The sequence below is a fragment of the Oncorhynchus gorbuscha genome, linkage group LG19, assembly GCF_021184085.1.
Source record: "Oncorhynchus gorbuscha isolate QuinsamMale2020 ecotype Even-year linkage group LG19, OgorEven_v1.0, whole genome shotgun sequence".
NCBI lineage: Eukaryota > Metazoa > Chordata > Actinopteri > Salmoniformes > Salmonidae > Oncorhynchus > Oncorhynchus gorbuscha.
Window position 1 is genome coordinate 18,428,788 of NC_060191.1, and position 13,921 is coordinate 18,442,708.

Here is a 13,921-nt window from a genome sequence, read left to right on the forward strand (position 1 = left end):
AACATACAATAACATTGACAGCATGCAACAGAGATATACAGATGTCTTAGATAACATTTACTGAGTTTCAATAATAATGAACACATCTGACTTTTTGCACTGACACTGACAGAATGATACAGCCAGATATTATGATTCAACAGGCTGCAACACAAAACAAACCGTTGTCGGCAGGATTCGAACCTGCGCGGGAAGATCCCAATAGATTTCTAGTCTATCGCCTTAACCACTCGGCCACGACAACTGCCTACATGTACGTCTACTACCTAGCTACATGTACGACTACTACCAACCAACTATGCTCACATGAATATGTGAGGTTCTTTAAATTTTTGTTATTGGCACAAACTTACTTTCTTGTTGCCTGTGGCAATGACTTCGTCTTAGCCGTTTTAGGAAGCTGTCCTGTCTGCAAATGTGTTTAAGTTAAGCAAATATGAGACAGGGCAGCCCTTTTGCAATGTAACAACGTTGGCCAATACATTGGAGTCAGAAGGTCAAATATGATAGCAACCTTCCCATTGGAAACAGGCTAAATACAATCAAACATAGCCTTGTATTTATCAAATTATAGCTCGCTAATACTGTGATATCCAGCTAATTAGCGACTTTTGGGTTGCTTATCTACTACTGGACAGTAGATGCTGTTATGTTTTAGCCAACAGCATTCAACATTGCAAGGCGATGTAGCTAAGGTTATTTACTCACGTTTAGGAAGGCTGGCGTTTGCAACTAATTAGCTAACGTTACATATAGCTACCGCCGTTAGTTTACGTTGCATAAGCTTTCACTGTGTCAGTCATGGTCAACCACTTGGTTTGCTAACGTTAGTCCATTCCCCCGTACTAGTTAACGTTAGCCTGTTAACACTTGCATTTTACTATGCACCAGATTTTTTTCTCCGCCAGTTTGTGTTAAACATTCCCTTGAAGTTGTGGCGTCAATGAAACATTGCGACAGAACTTTGTTTCAACCTCGTCTAGCAATTCGTCCGCCAATAGCTTCAGGTACTGCTGCTGTCATGAACAGGAGTGCTTGATTGACAGGCGTAACCTCATTTCAAGTAGGTAAAGATTGATACCGTGTAGCTAGTGATTTATGTGTTGTGATACAATAAGAGATAATGGCTATCTATGATAGCTTGGAGAACCACAAGAGAAAAATATCACGTTGTCGGCAGGATTCGAACCTGCGCGGGAAGATCCCAATGGATTTCTAGTCCATCGCCTTAACCACTCGGCCACGACAACATCTGATATGATTTTTGACAGAAATCTTTCATATCCAACATCTTTTTTCTATAAAAAGAGACATCTGACATTTGGACTTATATTATGATTCAGCAGGCTACAGCACACAACAACAACCCGTTGTCCGCAGGATTCTGACCTGCTCGGGAAGATTTCTAGTCTGTCGCCTTAACCACAAGGCCTAGATAACTACCTCCTAATTTCACTTGTACGAGTAACTATGTTTAAATTATTACCATGTTGCGTAGTGAGTTAATTAATTGTTTTTTTCATATTGACTGTGGCAATGACGCTTCTCAGAAATGTTACTTAATCAATGACCAAGTACAAACATTTGTGAATAAATGAATTCAACATATAAAATAAGCATTACAAACTGGGTGGTTCGAGCCCTGAATGCTGATTGGCTGACATACTCGTGACGTGGTCCACGCGTGTGACAAAAAAATGTATTTTTACTGCCCTAATTACGTTGGTAACCAGTTTATGCAGGAATAGGCTGGCGAACAATTGGCCGAGTTTGGCCGGTGTAGGCCGTAATTGTAAATAAGAATTTGTTCTTAACTGACTTGCCTAGTTAAATAAAGGTTCAAACATAAATACAATTATAATAGCAATAAGGCACCTTGGGGGTTTGTGGTATATTGCCAATATACCACGGCTAAGTGCTGTATCCATGCACTCCACTTTGCGTAGTGATTAAGAACAGCCCTTAGCCATGGTATATTGGCCATATACCACAGCTCTTATTGCTTAAACATAAAACACAGGAGGTTGGTGGCACCTTTATTTGGGAGGATAGGCTCGTGGTAACGTCTGGAAGCGGAATCAGTGGATTGGTATCAAATACATCAAACACATAGTTTGATGCCATTCCATTTGCTCCATGCCAGCCATGATTATGAGCTGTCCTCCCTTCAGCAGCCTACACTGATATAAAATGTACTTTATAAAGAGAACGCTGATGTAATACCACCCTGCATACCACTGCTGGCTTGCTTCTGGAGCTAAGCAGGGTTGTTTCTGGTCAGTTCCTGGAAGGGAGACCAGATGCTGTTGGGAGGGCCAGTTGGAGGGCCAGTAGGAGGCACTCTTTCCTCTGCTCTAAAAATAACCTCAGAGCAGTGATTGGGGTCACTGCCCTGTGTAGGGTGTCGTCTTTCGGATGGGATGTTAAAATGGGTGTCCAGACTCTCTGAGGTCATTAAAAATCCCATGGCACTTATTGTAAGAGTAGGGGTGTTAACCCCTGTTTCCTGGCTAAATTCCCAATCTAGCCCTCAAACCTCCACAGTCACCTAATAATCCCCAGTTTACAATTGGCTCATTAATCCCCCTCCTCTCCCCTGTAACTATTCCCCAGGTCGTTGCTGCAAATGAGAACGTGTTCTCAGTCAACTTAAAATAACGGATAAATAAAAAAATAAAATGTACTTTATAAAGAGAATGTTAGTGCAAACCGTTAATACAGAAAGCGCCGTTCAGAGCAAAGGAAAACAGTATGTTCCCTGACCGGGAATCGAACCCGGGCCGCGGCGGTGAGAGCGCCGAATCCTAACCACTAGACCACCAGGGATCAGTTGCGAGCCTATGTGGAGACTTCGAACTTAACAGAACAATACTTACATGTCTCTACAATATTCTCATACTAATGTCTGTGCGTTGTTCGTGTTTCTTATTTTGTATTATGTTGCGTTTATTTATTAAAACACTCACTCCCTGAACTTGCTTCCCGACTCTCAGCCCACATCGTTACAGCCTGGCTATACCTTAATTACAAAATAATGCTATCACTGTCTACTGTGTTATTGACTTGTTAATTGTTTACTCCATGTGTAACTCTGTGTTGTCTGTTCACACTGCTATGCTTTATCTTGGCCAGGTCGCAGTTGCAAATGAGAACTTGTTCTCAACTATCCTACCTGGTTAAATAAAGGTGAAATAAATAAAAAAAAAAAATAAAAAAAAACTGCATTCTTACAAAACACAACCTATTCTTTTTTGTCATATTTCATACCTCTCATATGTCATACCTCTCTTATTTTAGCCACCACTTACTAACTTAATGACTCTATAATGGATGGGGAGCCATGGTTTCTCTTTTATTTTACAGACTAAGCTCTCACTTTAACTTTCATTCTGTGTAAGTTTGTCATAATGGCCCTGATACTTTCAATTTATCAGAAAGGGTGTAGGCTACAGTTTCTGTTTTATTTCTTTGAAAAGCCTACACATATTGGTTCTACAGGACCGGCCAGAGGGTTGTCTGCCTCCCTCTGCTCTAGAGGTGAACTCTCCAGAAAGTAGACATGACATTTAGGCTCCTTGCTCAGCTTCAAAAGTTCACTAGTCTTTCTCTGCCTTTCCTCATTCAAGTATACAATGAGCCCAAACTAGCTCAACAGGGTCTCACACACAGACATCATGTTTTATGGAAGCTTGTCCCGACCAGTTTGGCCCCAGAGTGTAAATCAACATTAAATCCTTCTTCTCAAAGGGTGCATCTAGAAGTTGTTCTTATGGATTCTTCTTGCTCCTTTGTATTAACATATTTGTAACGGTTACCTATGACAAAGATAATCATTTTTTTTGTAAAAAATATATTTAAAAAACGGAAAGTGAAATACATTGAAACTATCACCATTGAATGAGAGGACAGTGGACAACTCACATAGCTGATGGTGAGCAATGCTGCCATAAGCCCCACAATGGAAATAACTAGGATGGTATTGCTTTCTTCTGATTGGTCTGTGGACTTATTGTCAAGGCAACCTGCAAATGAAAAAGTAATAATACACTGGAAACTAATACACTGAGTATATATCAACACAGAGGAACTTTCTGGGGGGTCAAATTTAAAACACCCACATGCAGTATACAGTTTGCTTACATACCAAAACAAACACACAATGAGATAAGAACAAACTCACCAGTCACTCTCAGGTGAACCTGCCCCTCCTGGTTCTGCTCTCCTACAGACACTTGTACCTCCCACTATCAACAGCCGTTACATTGAGCAGGAAGATATCAAAAGAATGATCAGCCAAAAGTTCCAGTTCACGCTCCAAACCTGCGTACCATTGGGTGGTGCTGTTAGGTGATAGCCTCTTCATCAATAGACCAGACTCCTTATTATAGGGCTTCTCACCAAGGTGGGAGAAGAGGGTGTGAGGTTACTTTATGCCCCTAACAGCTGGTCTGGGGCCAGTGATGTAGTTTCAATAATGAAGATTACAATGAGGACTGAGGACATATCAGATTGTAAATCACTAGTATGAGCCACTTATGTGTGAGCAGCCAAAGATCTCCAGAAAAACAGCAAAAGGCAGACAGTCAAATAGTAGTTAAATCAAGTTCCATGGTTCAATACTTTCACCAGGACAGCAGGAGACAAACCTGAGGATAAATTGGCTGGGAACATAAAAGTTATGAGTTCTGCTGTCTTTAGATGGAGGAAAGAGTGGACGAAGATTGATATGATTAAGTGGCTAGACAAAGGCGGCCTACAATACTAGAAAAGTAAATTTCCTGAAGAAAATGTGGTGTGCTTGCTAACTTAAAGTATTTATGGTTTTGAAAAATGTTATTGTAGTGGTACTGACTGCAGTAGTAATGGTAATGACTGGTTATATTTGAAAAAGTAGGTAGCTGTAAAAAATATATATATATTTATATTGATTGGTTTGGTGTCTCTAGCTTGAACAGTTCAATAGTTACTGTTGCTGAGTTGTTTTATGCTAATTTATATAGTTATTAAACGTTTCTAAGAATTTGAAGTTAGGATAGCCAGAACCTGTGAAAGTTGGTTTGGTGTCTCTAGCTGAATGGTTCAAGAGTTACTGTTGGTGAGTGATTTAGTGCTAATTTATGCAAATGTATATAGTTATAGTTGATTAAAGTTTTTAAGAATTGGAAGTTAGGATAGCCTGAAAATGTGAAAGATGGTTTGGTGTCTCTATTTTAATATGGTGTCCATAATTATGTGAGGTTTTATGTATTGTTGGAGGTGCGTCTTGGTCAGTTTAGCTCAGATATGGTTGCCTTCGTCAATCCGTCTAATCCTGCCTAATGAGAGGCCGGCCCTGAGGTCTCTGATCCAGGGCTTTAGTCAGCATTAGCAGGCCACACTAATGCCCTGGAAAAGAGTAACACAAAGTAGTTTACCTTGTACCACCTCACTGACCAGTGCCTGACCCCAGGTATAGAACCGAATCCTCACCGCATATTGACCTTGTATCTTCAGCATCCTTCATATACCTGCTGTGCACACAAACTGGAAAATAGAAGGCAAATGACAAGACGAACCTTGTTGGACAGCCCTTACGAAAAAGATTGCAGTCAGAGTGCAGTATTACTGCAGTATGCTGCTTCCAAAATAACCGTTTTTTTTACTGCAATAATGTTGCAATGTAACTGCAGTCAGAGAGCAGTATAACTGCAGTATGCTCCAAATACTGTCCAAAATAACACCGTTTTTTTACTGCAGTAATTGTGCAATGTAACTGCAGTTAGAGAGCAGTCTAAAAAAAAGTGGCAGGGAGAACATAAAGACTTGTTAGCCCTAAAAGGAAATGTCAACCTACCTAGAGGTAGACAAAATGGCTTATTAGTTTGCTACGAAAAGTGTATTTGATCGAATTTAAATACTTTCTTAATGGTTAAGTTGTTACAAGTGTACTAATATAACTAGGACACGTGACATCCCGGCAACTTTGAGAAAAAATACTTTATATCGGAGTCTCGAGGTGAATATGCATATTCATGTCTGAGGCTAGTAGCGTAGCATCTCTCTCCATTGAATACAGGCAGTGACGTCACCAACCCTCGTCGAATATTCAAAAATATTGATACAATAATGAGATGTGTCCACCAATCCAAATAAAATATAGGCGGGAGCCAACTACCATTGTTAGAGCGGAGAGACATGTGTTTTGTCAGACAATCTATAATCTTTGACTGCAGTAAATCTGTTGACTGTCCTATTTCCTCGCCCCGCATTTATTGATTAACTCGTCAAGCATCAAACATGGAGCTCTTGCCTTTGATTAAACGTTTTTGGTAAGTAGGAAATGCAACGTAAAACGCAATTGAAATGAGACATAGTTATGGTCTCTATGTAATATATTTCAGACTATAACTTTAACATGGACCTTATTTTGATAAGAAAATTGTATCGAAACCACTAGGCTGCTACAGTCTCGCGCACCAATCAGATACTCCTCATATTTCCCTGTGCGCAATCGCGACGAGGGTATGTTGTCTATGTGTGACTGAATATAAAAAATCCTATAGGTCTGTGTTTATAAGAAAATGTAATAATTTACATCTTAACCATATTTAAAAGGTGTCAGCCGAGGAATTCCCCTTGCTCTGGACCAGGGTCGGCTGTGCTCTCCACGCACTGGACCAAGATCTAGAATTCCCCTAGCAGGGTCTGCCCCTGGCAGGAGTCGAGTCACTGGTATTCTTTTAAAGGTCCACCAAAATGTTCATTTACATTTTATCTCGGTATAGTCAGTTCTCCCTCACAGCACAGGTATTTGAATAAAAAGTTAAATCATTGCCTGATCTTTTCCCAAAGGGCCAGGGCATCTCAATCTTTTCTTTTCCGAGGCCCCTTAAAACAGAAAGAAAATCTGGGGTCCCCCATGGGCATTAGGGCTCTGCTTAGTTGGCCACGGCTTACTTACTAAGAATAAAAAATAAAAATCTGGGGTCCACCTACATTAGAGATACAGTTTTTAAGAGTAAACTGTCTGATTGATATTAATTGTTGACACTCACTATATAAAATTGAACATTGTTTTTCATATTTTAATGCATGTCAAACTTTAGTTTGTGATTTTCTATTTCTTAGTTTTCTCCTTATATTTTCAAGGGCTCCTAAAAGCTCTGGGTCCCTCTCCCCTGGGGTTCCTACGTCCCCTGGTTGAAAACCACTTATCCCTCTTTTTTTACAGGGTAAATTGACTGAGGATACATTCTCATTTACAGTAACAACCTGGGAATATTTACATTTGTGTGTGGGGGGAGGGGGGAGTCAGATTGGGAATTTAGCCAGGACACGATAAGTACCATGGGATCTTTAGCGATCACAGAGAGTCTGGACACCCATTTAACTATCCCAAAGACTGCACCCTACACATGGCAATGTCCCCAATCACTGCCCTGGGGCATTGGCCTTCCAAAACCTGTTCAGCAGCATCCAGGGACCAACTGTGCTTATCTTCAGAGGTAATTTAGCAGTGGTATTCAGGGTGGTATGCTGCTGGCTAAACGTGGCCAATGTGACAGCAGTCTGAATTCTACAACAATGTTCCATAATATATCTAATGTCAGATTGTCTAATGTGAAAGCATTAGATGTCCTGAATACAAAGCATTATGTTAGCCGCAAATACAACATATCACTAATTACTACTCTTCATATTTTTAAGCATGGTGGTGGCTGCATCATGTTTTGGGTATGATTGTCATCAGCAAGGGCTAAGGAGTTTTTTAGGATAAAAATAAATGGAATAGAGGTAAGCACAGGCAATATCCTAGAGGAAAACCTGTCTCAGTCTGCTTTCCAACAGATACTGGAAGACAAATTCACCTTTCAGCAGAACAATAACCTAAAACACAAGGCCAAATATAGACTGGAGTTGCTTACCAAGACGACATTGAATGTTCCTGAGTGGCCTAGTTACAGTTGTGACTTAAATCGACTTGAGAATCTATGGCAAGACTTGAAAATGGCTGTCTAGCAATGATCAACAACCAATTTGACAGAGCTTGAAGAATTAAAAAATAATAATGTGCAAATATTGTACAATCCAGGTGTGCAAAGCTCTTAAGAGACTTACCCAGACAGACTCACCACTGCCAAAGGTGATTCTAACATCTATTGACTCAGGGGTGTGAATACTTGTGTAAATTTGAGATTTCTGTATTATAATTTTTTATTTATACTAAAAACATGTTTTCATTTTGTCATTGTGGGGTATTGTGTGTAAATGGGTGAGATAAATGTTTTTATTGAATCCATTCTGAATTCAGGCTGTAACACAACAACATTTGGAATAAATGAAGGGGTATGAATACCTTCAGAAGGCACTATAGATGTTCGAGATGCCGAGCAGTAACAGAAAGCTCTCAAGATTAATCGGTTCATCTTGGACTTGGAAGTGATTAAATTAACTGGCAATTGGAGAGTTACTGGTCTGAAATCCTAATGCTGTTGTGTTATAAGGAAGATACTCACTTAACCTGTGTCAAAATTAGTAAGGATTAAAAAAAACATTTTACATATTTTTATACTGTCCACTATCTACTCTGCAATTTATTATTGGTACAGAAATACATTTCTTTTTGAAGTTACAAGCTACACTTATCCCTATCAGACAATAGGATTAGAGACAAGTGACTGACTGAATAGGTTGATTCAGTGAGGGAAAAAAGTATTTGATCCCCTGCTGATTTTGTACGTTTGCCCACTGACAAAGAAATGATCAGTCTATAATTGTAATAGTAGGTTTATTTGAACAGTGAGAGACAGAATAGCAACAACAAAATCCAGAAAAACACATGTCAAAAATGTTATAAATTGATTTGCATTTTAATTTCCCTCACTGTATCACTTTGTACATTTCATGGAGACTTACCAAATATCAGTTTTATTTTTTATTAACTGACCGATGTCATTTGATACACACTAGTATTACATGAGCCGCAAATAAGCAAATGTTTTTTAGGTCAGATGCTTTGCATTTGCACTCTTTAATTCTGTTACACTTATTATTATTGTGCAATAATGTGTTGAGTGCTATGATCACACAGTTGACGTGAAAAAAGGTCACTGTACTCCTTATATCAAATCTGTCCTGTGATATGGTGATGCAATAAAAAACAACTATTGATTTATTCTATAGTTAAATTTTTTAAACTACATGAAATTTCATTTTTCTAAAGGATTTTCATTTTCAATGTTGTTTAGATCACATGTAACCTAGCTTCCATTTCATGCTGTGTGATGTTGTTACCTTATAATGTGTTTGGGGTAATGTGATTGTCGATGACAGTGACAGAGACTTCACAGAACTGTTGTCACTCAAAATATTAGTGAAGAGGTATTTATGGATTTAGCAATTAAAACAGCTATCCAAAAATATCATATTTCAGCGATCACTGTGTCAGCCCTTGAGGATAATTGGGATCATTCCTTTTAAAATGTGCACATTACAAGTGATGGAAATGACTTGTGTCAAGGACCAGTATATAACTAGTATAAAATATGACAGAATGTGTTGTATGAAATAGGTATAGATTTGTTGCCAGCCATTTAGCACCTCAAACAGTATACTATGTAGAAAAATAGTTATGTATCTAGTTTGTAAGCCTCTGTAAAATGGTAAGGTAAATAATTAATCTTAATAACATGAAATATTCTGAGTAACAATCAACTTTTCTAAGAGAAACATCACTACTGTGGTGACTAAAAAAGTGAAGACTCGTCTTAAGAAAAAGTTAAATAACATTTATCTAAGAACACATAGCACATGTACGTCAGATACAGTACATTACAATTATTTACATGTCTTCTTTATGTTCAACGCATACACAGAATTGCTGATCATATTCAAAAAACGGATAAAGATTTTTACAAAGTTTATTTTCTGTCAGTTACTTTTTGCCAATATTCACCAAAGACCACTTTTGTATTGCTTGGATGACATTTTTATTTTTTGGTTCTGCATAAAAAAAAGTATATACTGTTTTGACCTCACAAAATAACTCAAAGTTATCGATAATTCCTGAAAATGAGAGTTAATTGAGAGCTTTGCTTGCCTCAGATGGAATGCAGTCTTGGTTGATTTCATCTCTCTGTGCAGAGTCCAGTATGTCCCACCAAATCCTTCCAACACGGGTGAGTCCCATTGAACAGTGCTCAGATCAATTCCATTTCAATACTTGTCAATAAAGGATTTTAATTAGGCATGAAATTCAATGCAGTACACATTGATAATTTTCCAGTTCAAAATCAATTTCAACTTCCAATTACTGAAACTTCAATTGACTGGGTTGACTGAAATGTAAATGGAATTAACCCCAACATTGCCATGGAAAGACCCTGCAGAATGACCCCTATTAGGTTCTAATTTTCAGAGTAAAAACTCAATGGCACTATGACAGCTTTACCAAGTTTATTCTTCCCAGAGGATCAATACAGCTGCATTAGACAAAAAGATTTTCACACAAACACTGATATTTAACCCTTTCTCTTAGGCTGAGTCTCCTCCTACCCATCTGATTGTATCTTTACTGCTATGCTCCTGTGTAATATGGCCATAAACTTTTCTTTGTCCCTTAATAACGTGACCTGACCTCGACCCCCTTCATCACTAATCCATGGCTCTCTCCCCTTATCAATGCCTGCCATATGTGATCGCTTCCCTGCACTCAGCACATTCCAAGCTTAATTGTACACACTATATACCTTCCTCCTACAGATAACCATAGGATCCCTGATATAATGTAAACATTATACATTACCCTCTCTCCGTCAGTGACATGAATAAGTATATTTCATATTCTCAGAACCCCACACGCCTTATTATTAATTATTTATTCCCCCTTTCCTGAAGCTCCATGTTGGGGTTTGATCTTGGGGCTTAGATCGTGGGGTCCTTTCACCAGGCCCTGCTCCTTGCGCATCACAGGCTCTTGAATGCTGCAGTCATGCCTACACAATTAGTTCTACAGGATCGTCCAGAGGTTTGTCTGCCTCCCTCTGCTCTAGACATGAACTCTCTGGAAAGTAGACATGACTCTTAGGCTCCTTGCTCAGCTTCAAATGGGCTCTAGTCTTTCTCTGTGTTTCCTCTTCACATTCAAGTATACAATGAGCCCAAACTAGCAGAACAGGGTCTCACACACAGACATGCTTTATGGAACCCTGTCCTGACCAGTTTGGCCCCAGAGTGTAAATCAACATTAAATCTTTCTTCTCAAAGGGTGCATCTAGAAGTGGTTATTGTGGATACTTCTTACTCCTTTGCAATAACATATTCCTTAGGATGACCTATGGTAAAGATTAGCATTATGAAGTAAATAAGGAAAATTAAATACATGGAAACCATCACCATAACATGTTAGTTTCTTTCATCTGTTTAAAAAAAACAAATAACTCAGAGGAACAGCTGACAGTGTAGTAACTCACATAGCTGATGGTGAATATCAGCAATGCCACAACAATCCCCACAATGGAAAGAACTAGAATGGTATCCATTTCTTCTGATTGGTATGTGGACTCAAGGCAACCTGCAAAACAAGTATCCACAAATCCTTGAGCCTCACTGGAAATGTTTTAAAAGATTAACTTTCTCTGGCTCCAATTTAGAAACACTCACATGCAGTATACATTTTGCTTACATACCAAAACAAGAACACATTGAGAGTAGAACCCACTCACCTGTCACTCTGAGGTGAACCTGCCCCTCCTGGTTCTGCTCTCCTACAGGTGCTGCCAGGAGACACTTGTACCTCCCACTATCAATAGCCGTTACATTGGGCAGGAAGATATCGAAAGAATCGTCAGCCAAAAGTTCCAGTTCACGCTCCAAACCTGCGTACCATTGGGTGGTGCTGTTAGGTGATAGCCTCTTCATCAATAGACCAGACTCCTTATTATAGGGCTTCTCACCCAGCTGGGAGAAGAGGGTGTGAGGTTACTTTATGCCCCTAACAGCTGGTCTTAACCTGCTTAACCTTAGAGAATGTCATATTATTCTTTACATAAATCTGTATGATATGCATGATATGTTACATTTTGTATGGTATGTAATAATTTGTGGATGTCCATTACCCATTTTGTATGATATGTTACAAATTACGATTCCTCTAATATGTTACGAATTTGCTAGACTTAAAATATATTATGAATTTGCAAAACGTATGATATGTTACGAATTCTAGTTACTCTAGCTAATGTTAACTAGGCTAGGGCTCAGGGGTTAAGGTTAGGGTTAAGTTTAGGAGTTAGGGTTAGAGGAAAGGTCAGCTACAAATATTAATGTTAGGTGAAGGGTTAGCTAAAAAGGTTAAGGTTAGAGGAAGGGTTAGCTAACATGCTAAGTAGTTAAAAAGTTGCTAAAATGCTGAAGTTGTCCCTGATGAGATTCAAACTCGCAACCTTTGATTTGCTAAATATTTCATTGTATGCCCACCTATCCACTCTGACCAATCCCCCTCCTTTAGTTTTTGCCTTTAGTAACCATCTGTCTTATGTAACCATAACAAATGTAACATATCACACTAAATGGAGTTTCATGGATTTACGTACAGAATAATACAAAATGCTCTGAGACAAGTTGCTGGTCTAGGACCAGTGCTGTATATTTTTTAAACATATATTGCATGGTTCAAAACACAACATTTGTGCTATTATAATAATAGAAAGCTTACCTTGTACCACCTCACCGTCCGGTACTGGACCCCAGGCTTACGTATTGCTTTACATTTCAGAATTGAGTCCTCACCACAAACTGACTTCACCTCTTGTGTAGGCTTATCCTGTGTAAGCCCACCTTGCAAGTAGGCAGCTATAGACAAACACAAGGTAAATCATCATTTCAGGTGAGTCTGCAGTTGACTGATATCAAAGTCATTGTTTAATAGAAATTACAACATACCTAGAATGCAGACGAGTTGAAAAAACATATTTGTAGAACTACAGCAATGAAGATGATGATCCAGAAAAGAAGTGAATCATTTTATATAGTAAGTTAAAATGGAAGTGAAACTAAGGGGATTCCCGTAGAGTGCTTTGTGACAGTGGGTGTAGATGGATGAGAAACTATCCGCTTCAGTAATAAATGAAGACGGGACCGTCAGGGTCAAGTATGAGGTGTGAATGTCATCTCATTGAATGACATATTCTGGGTGTGATGTCTCAGGTGCGCGGGCACACTCCACTGGAATTGTATTTCTTGAGCATATCATGGCGATACGAGGCATTATCCTGGTGTGTTTTGGTAGGCTGTTTTTCATACATGTGTTTTCATACACAGCGGTAAAATTAAGCACCGTTGTCACTGGATGTTATTTCTGAATGTTAACTCAATACTTTATTTAGCAGTTTATTAGTAGATGGGCCAAATATGGTGGATAAATGAAGATATTTAATTCAGGTAATTTACAATTGAAAAATGAAAGGTCCGTTCCTGATTGCTTAACGGGGTGGCTATCCCATAGGCCACATATGTCCGAGTCAAGGCCCGCGGGCCACATCCGGCCCGCGAGAAGGTTTTTTACGGCCCCTGGGATGATCTTGATTTATTATTAGAACCGGCCCGCAGACCGCAGCAAGCCGGCAGCCCGCAGATCTTTTACACGCACCAATACTACATTTCCCACAATGCAACGGTGAAGCACCGAGCAGTAGGCTGCTTCATTTCAATATTTATTGGCACAGCAGTTGTCAGCATCACAGTAAAATTAACTTTCAGATACCCATCAAAAATGGCAAAACGGAAGGTGGACACTGAGAACCGGGGGTTTCAAACAAGGTGGGAGTCGGAGTATTTGTTCACGGAGGTAGCTGGAAAACCTGTGTGTCTTCTGTGTGGAGAAAGTGTGGCGGTACTGAAAGAGTATAATCTGAGACGACATTATGAAACGAAACACGCGGAC

The 13,921-nt window shown here is 39.2% G+C and overlaps 1 protein-coding gene, 3 non-coding genes and 1 pseudogene across 5 annotated transcripts; all 5 read right to left on the reverse strand.

The window, feature by feature from the left end:
• Positions 1-162: 162 nt before the first annotated feature.
• Positions 163-244, reverse strand: trnas-aga. Its single transcript has one exon. It is a non-coding gene; the product is annotated as a tRNA-Ser (tRNA).
• Positions 245-1,168: 924 nt separating this feature from the next.
• trnas-aga lies at positions 1,169-1,250 on the reverse strand. Its single transcript has one exon. It is a non-coding gene; the product is annotated as a tRNA-Ser (tRNA).
• A 1,504-nt stretch (positions 1,251-2,754) lies between these two features.
• trnae-cuc lies at positions 2,755-2,826 on the reverse strand. The gene has a single exon. It is a non-coding gene; the product is annotated as a tRNA-Glu (tRNA).
• An 833-nt stretch (positions 2,827-3,659) lies between these two features.
• LOC124006034 lies at positions 3,660-10,670 on the reverse strand (annotated as a pseudogene).
• Positions 9,812-13,066, reverse strand: LOC124006207 (CD83 antigen-like). Of its 2 annotated transcripts, XM_046316054.1 has the most exons (5): positions 12,922-13,066; positions 12,695-12,831; positions 11,703-11,937; positions 11,451-11,551; positions 9,812-11,312 (listed from the first exon to the last, which is right to left on the reverse strand). In XM_046316054.1, the coding sequence occupies exons 1-5, from the start codon at positions 12,947-12,949 to the stop codon at positions 11,262-11,264; spliced, it is 552 nt and encodes a 183-aa protein (XP_046172010.1). In that variant the 5' UTR covers positions 12,950-13,066; the 3' UTR covers positions 9,812-11,261. The 2 variants fall into 2 exon arrangements, with proteins under 2 accessions (XP_046172010.1, XP_046172009.1); XM_046316053.1 differs by having other exon boundaries at positions 9,812-11,551.
• Between the last annotated feature and the right edge of the window lie 855 nt (positions 13,067-13,921).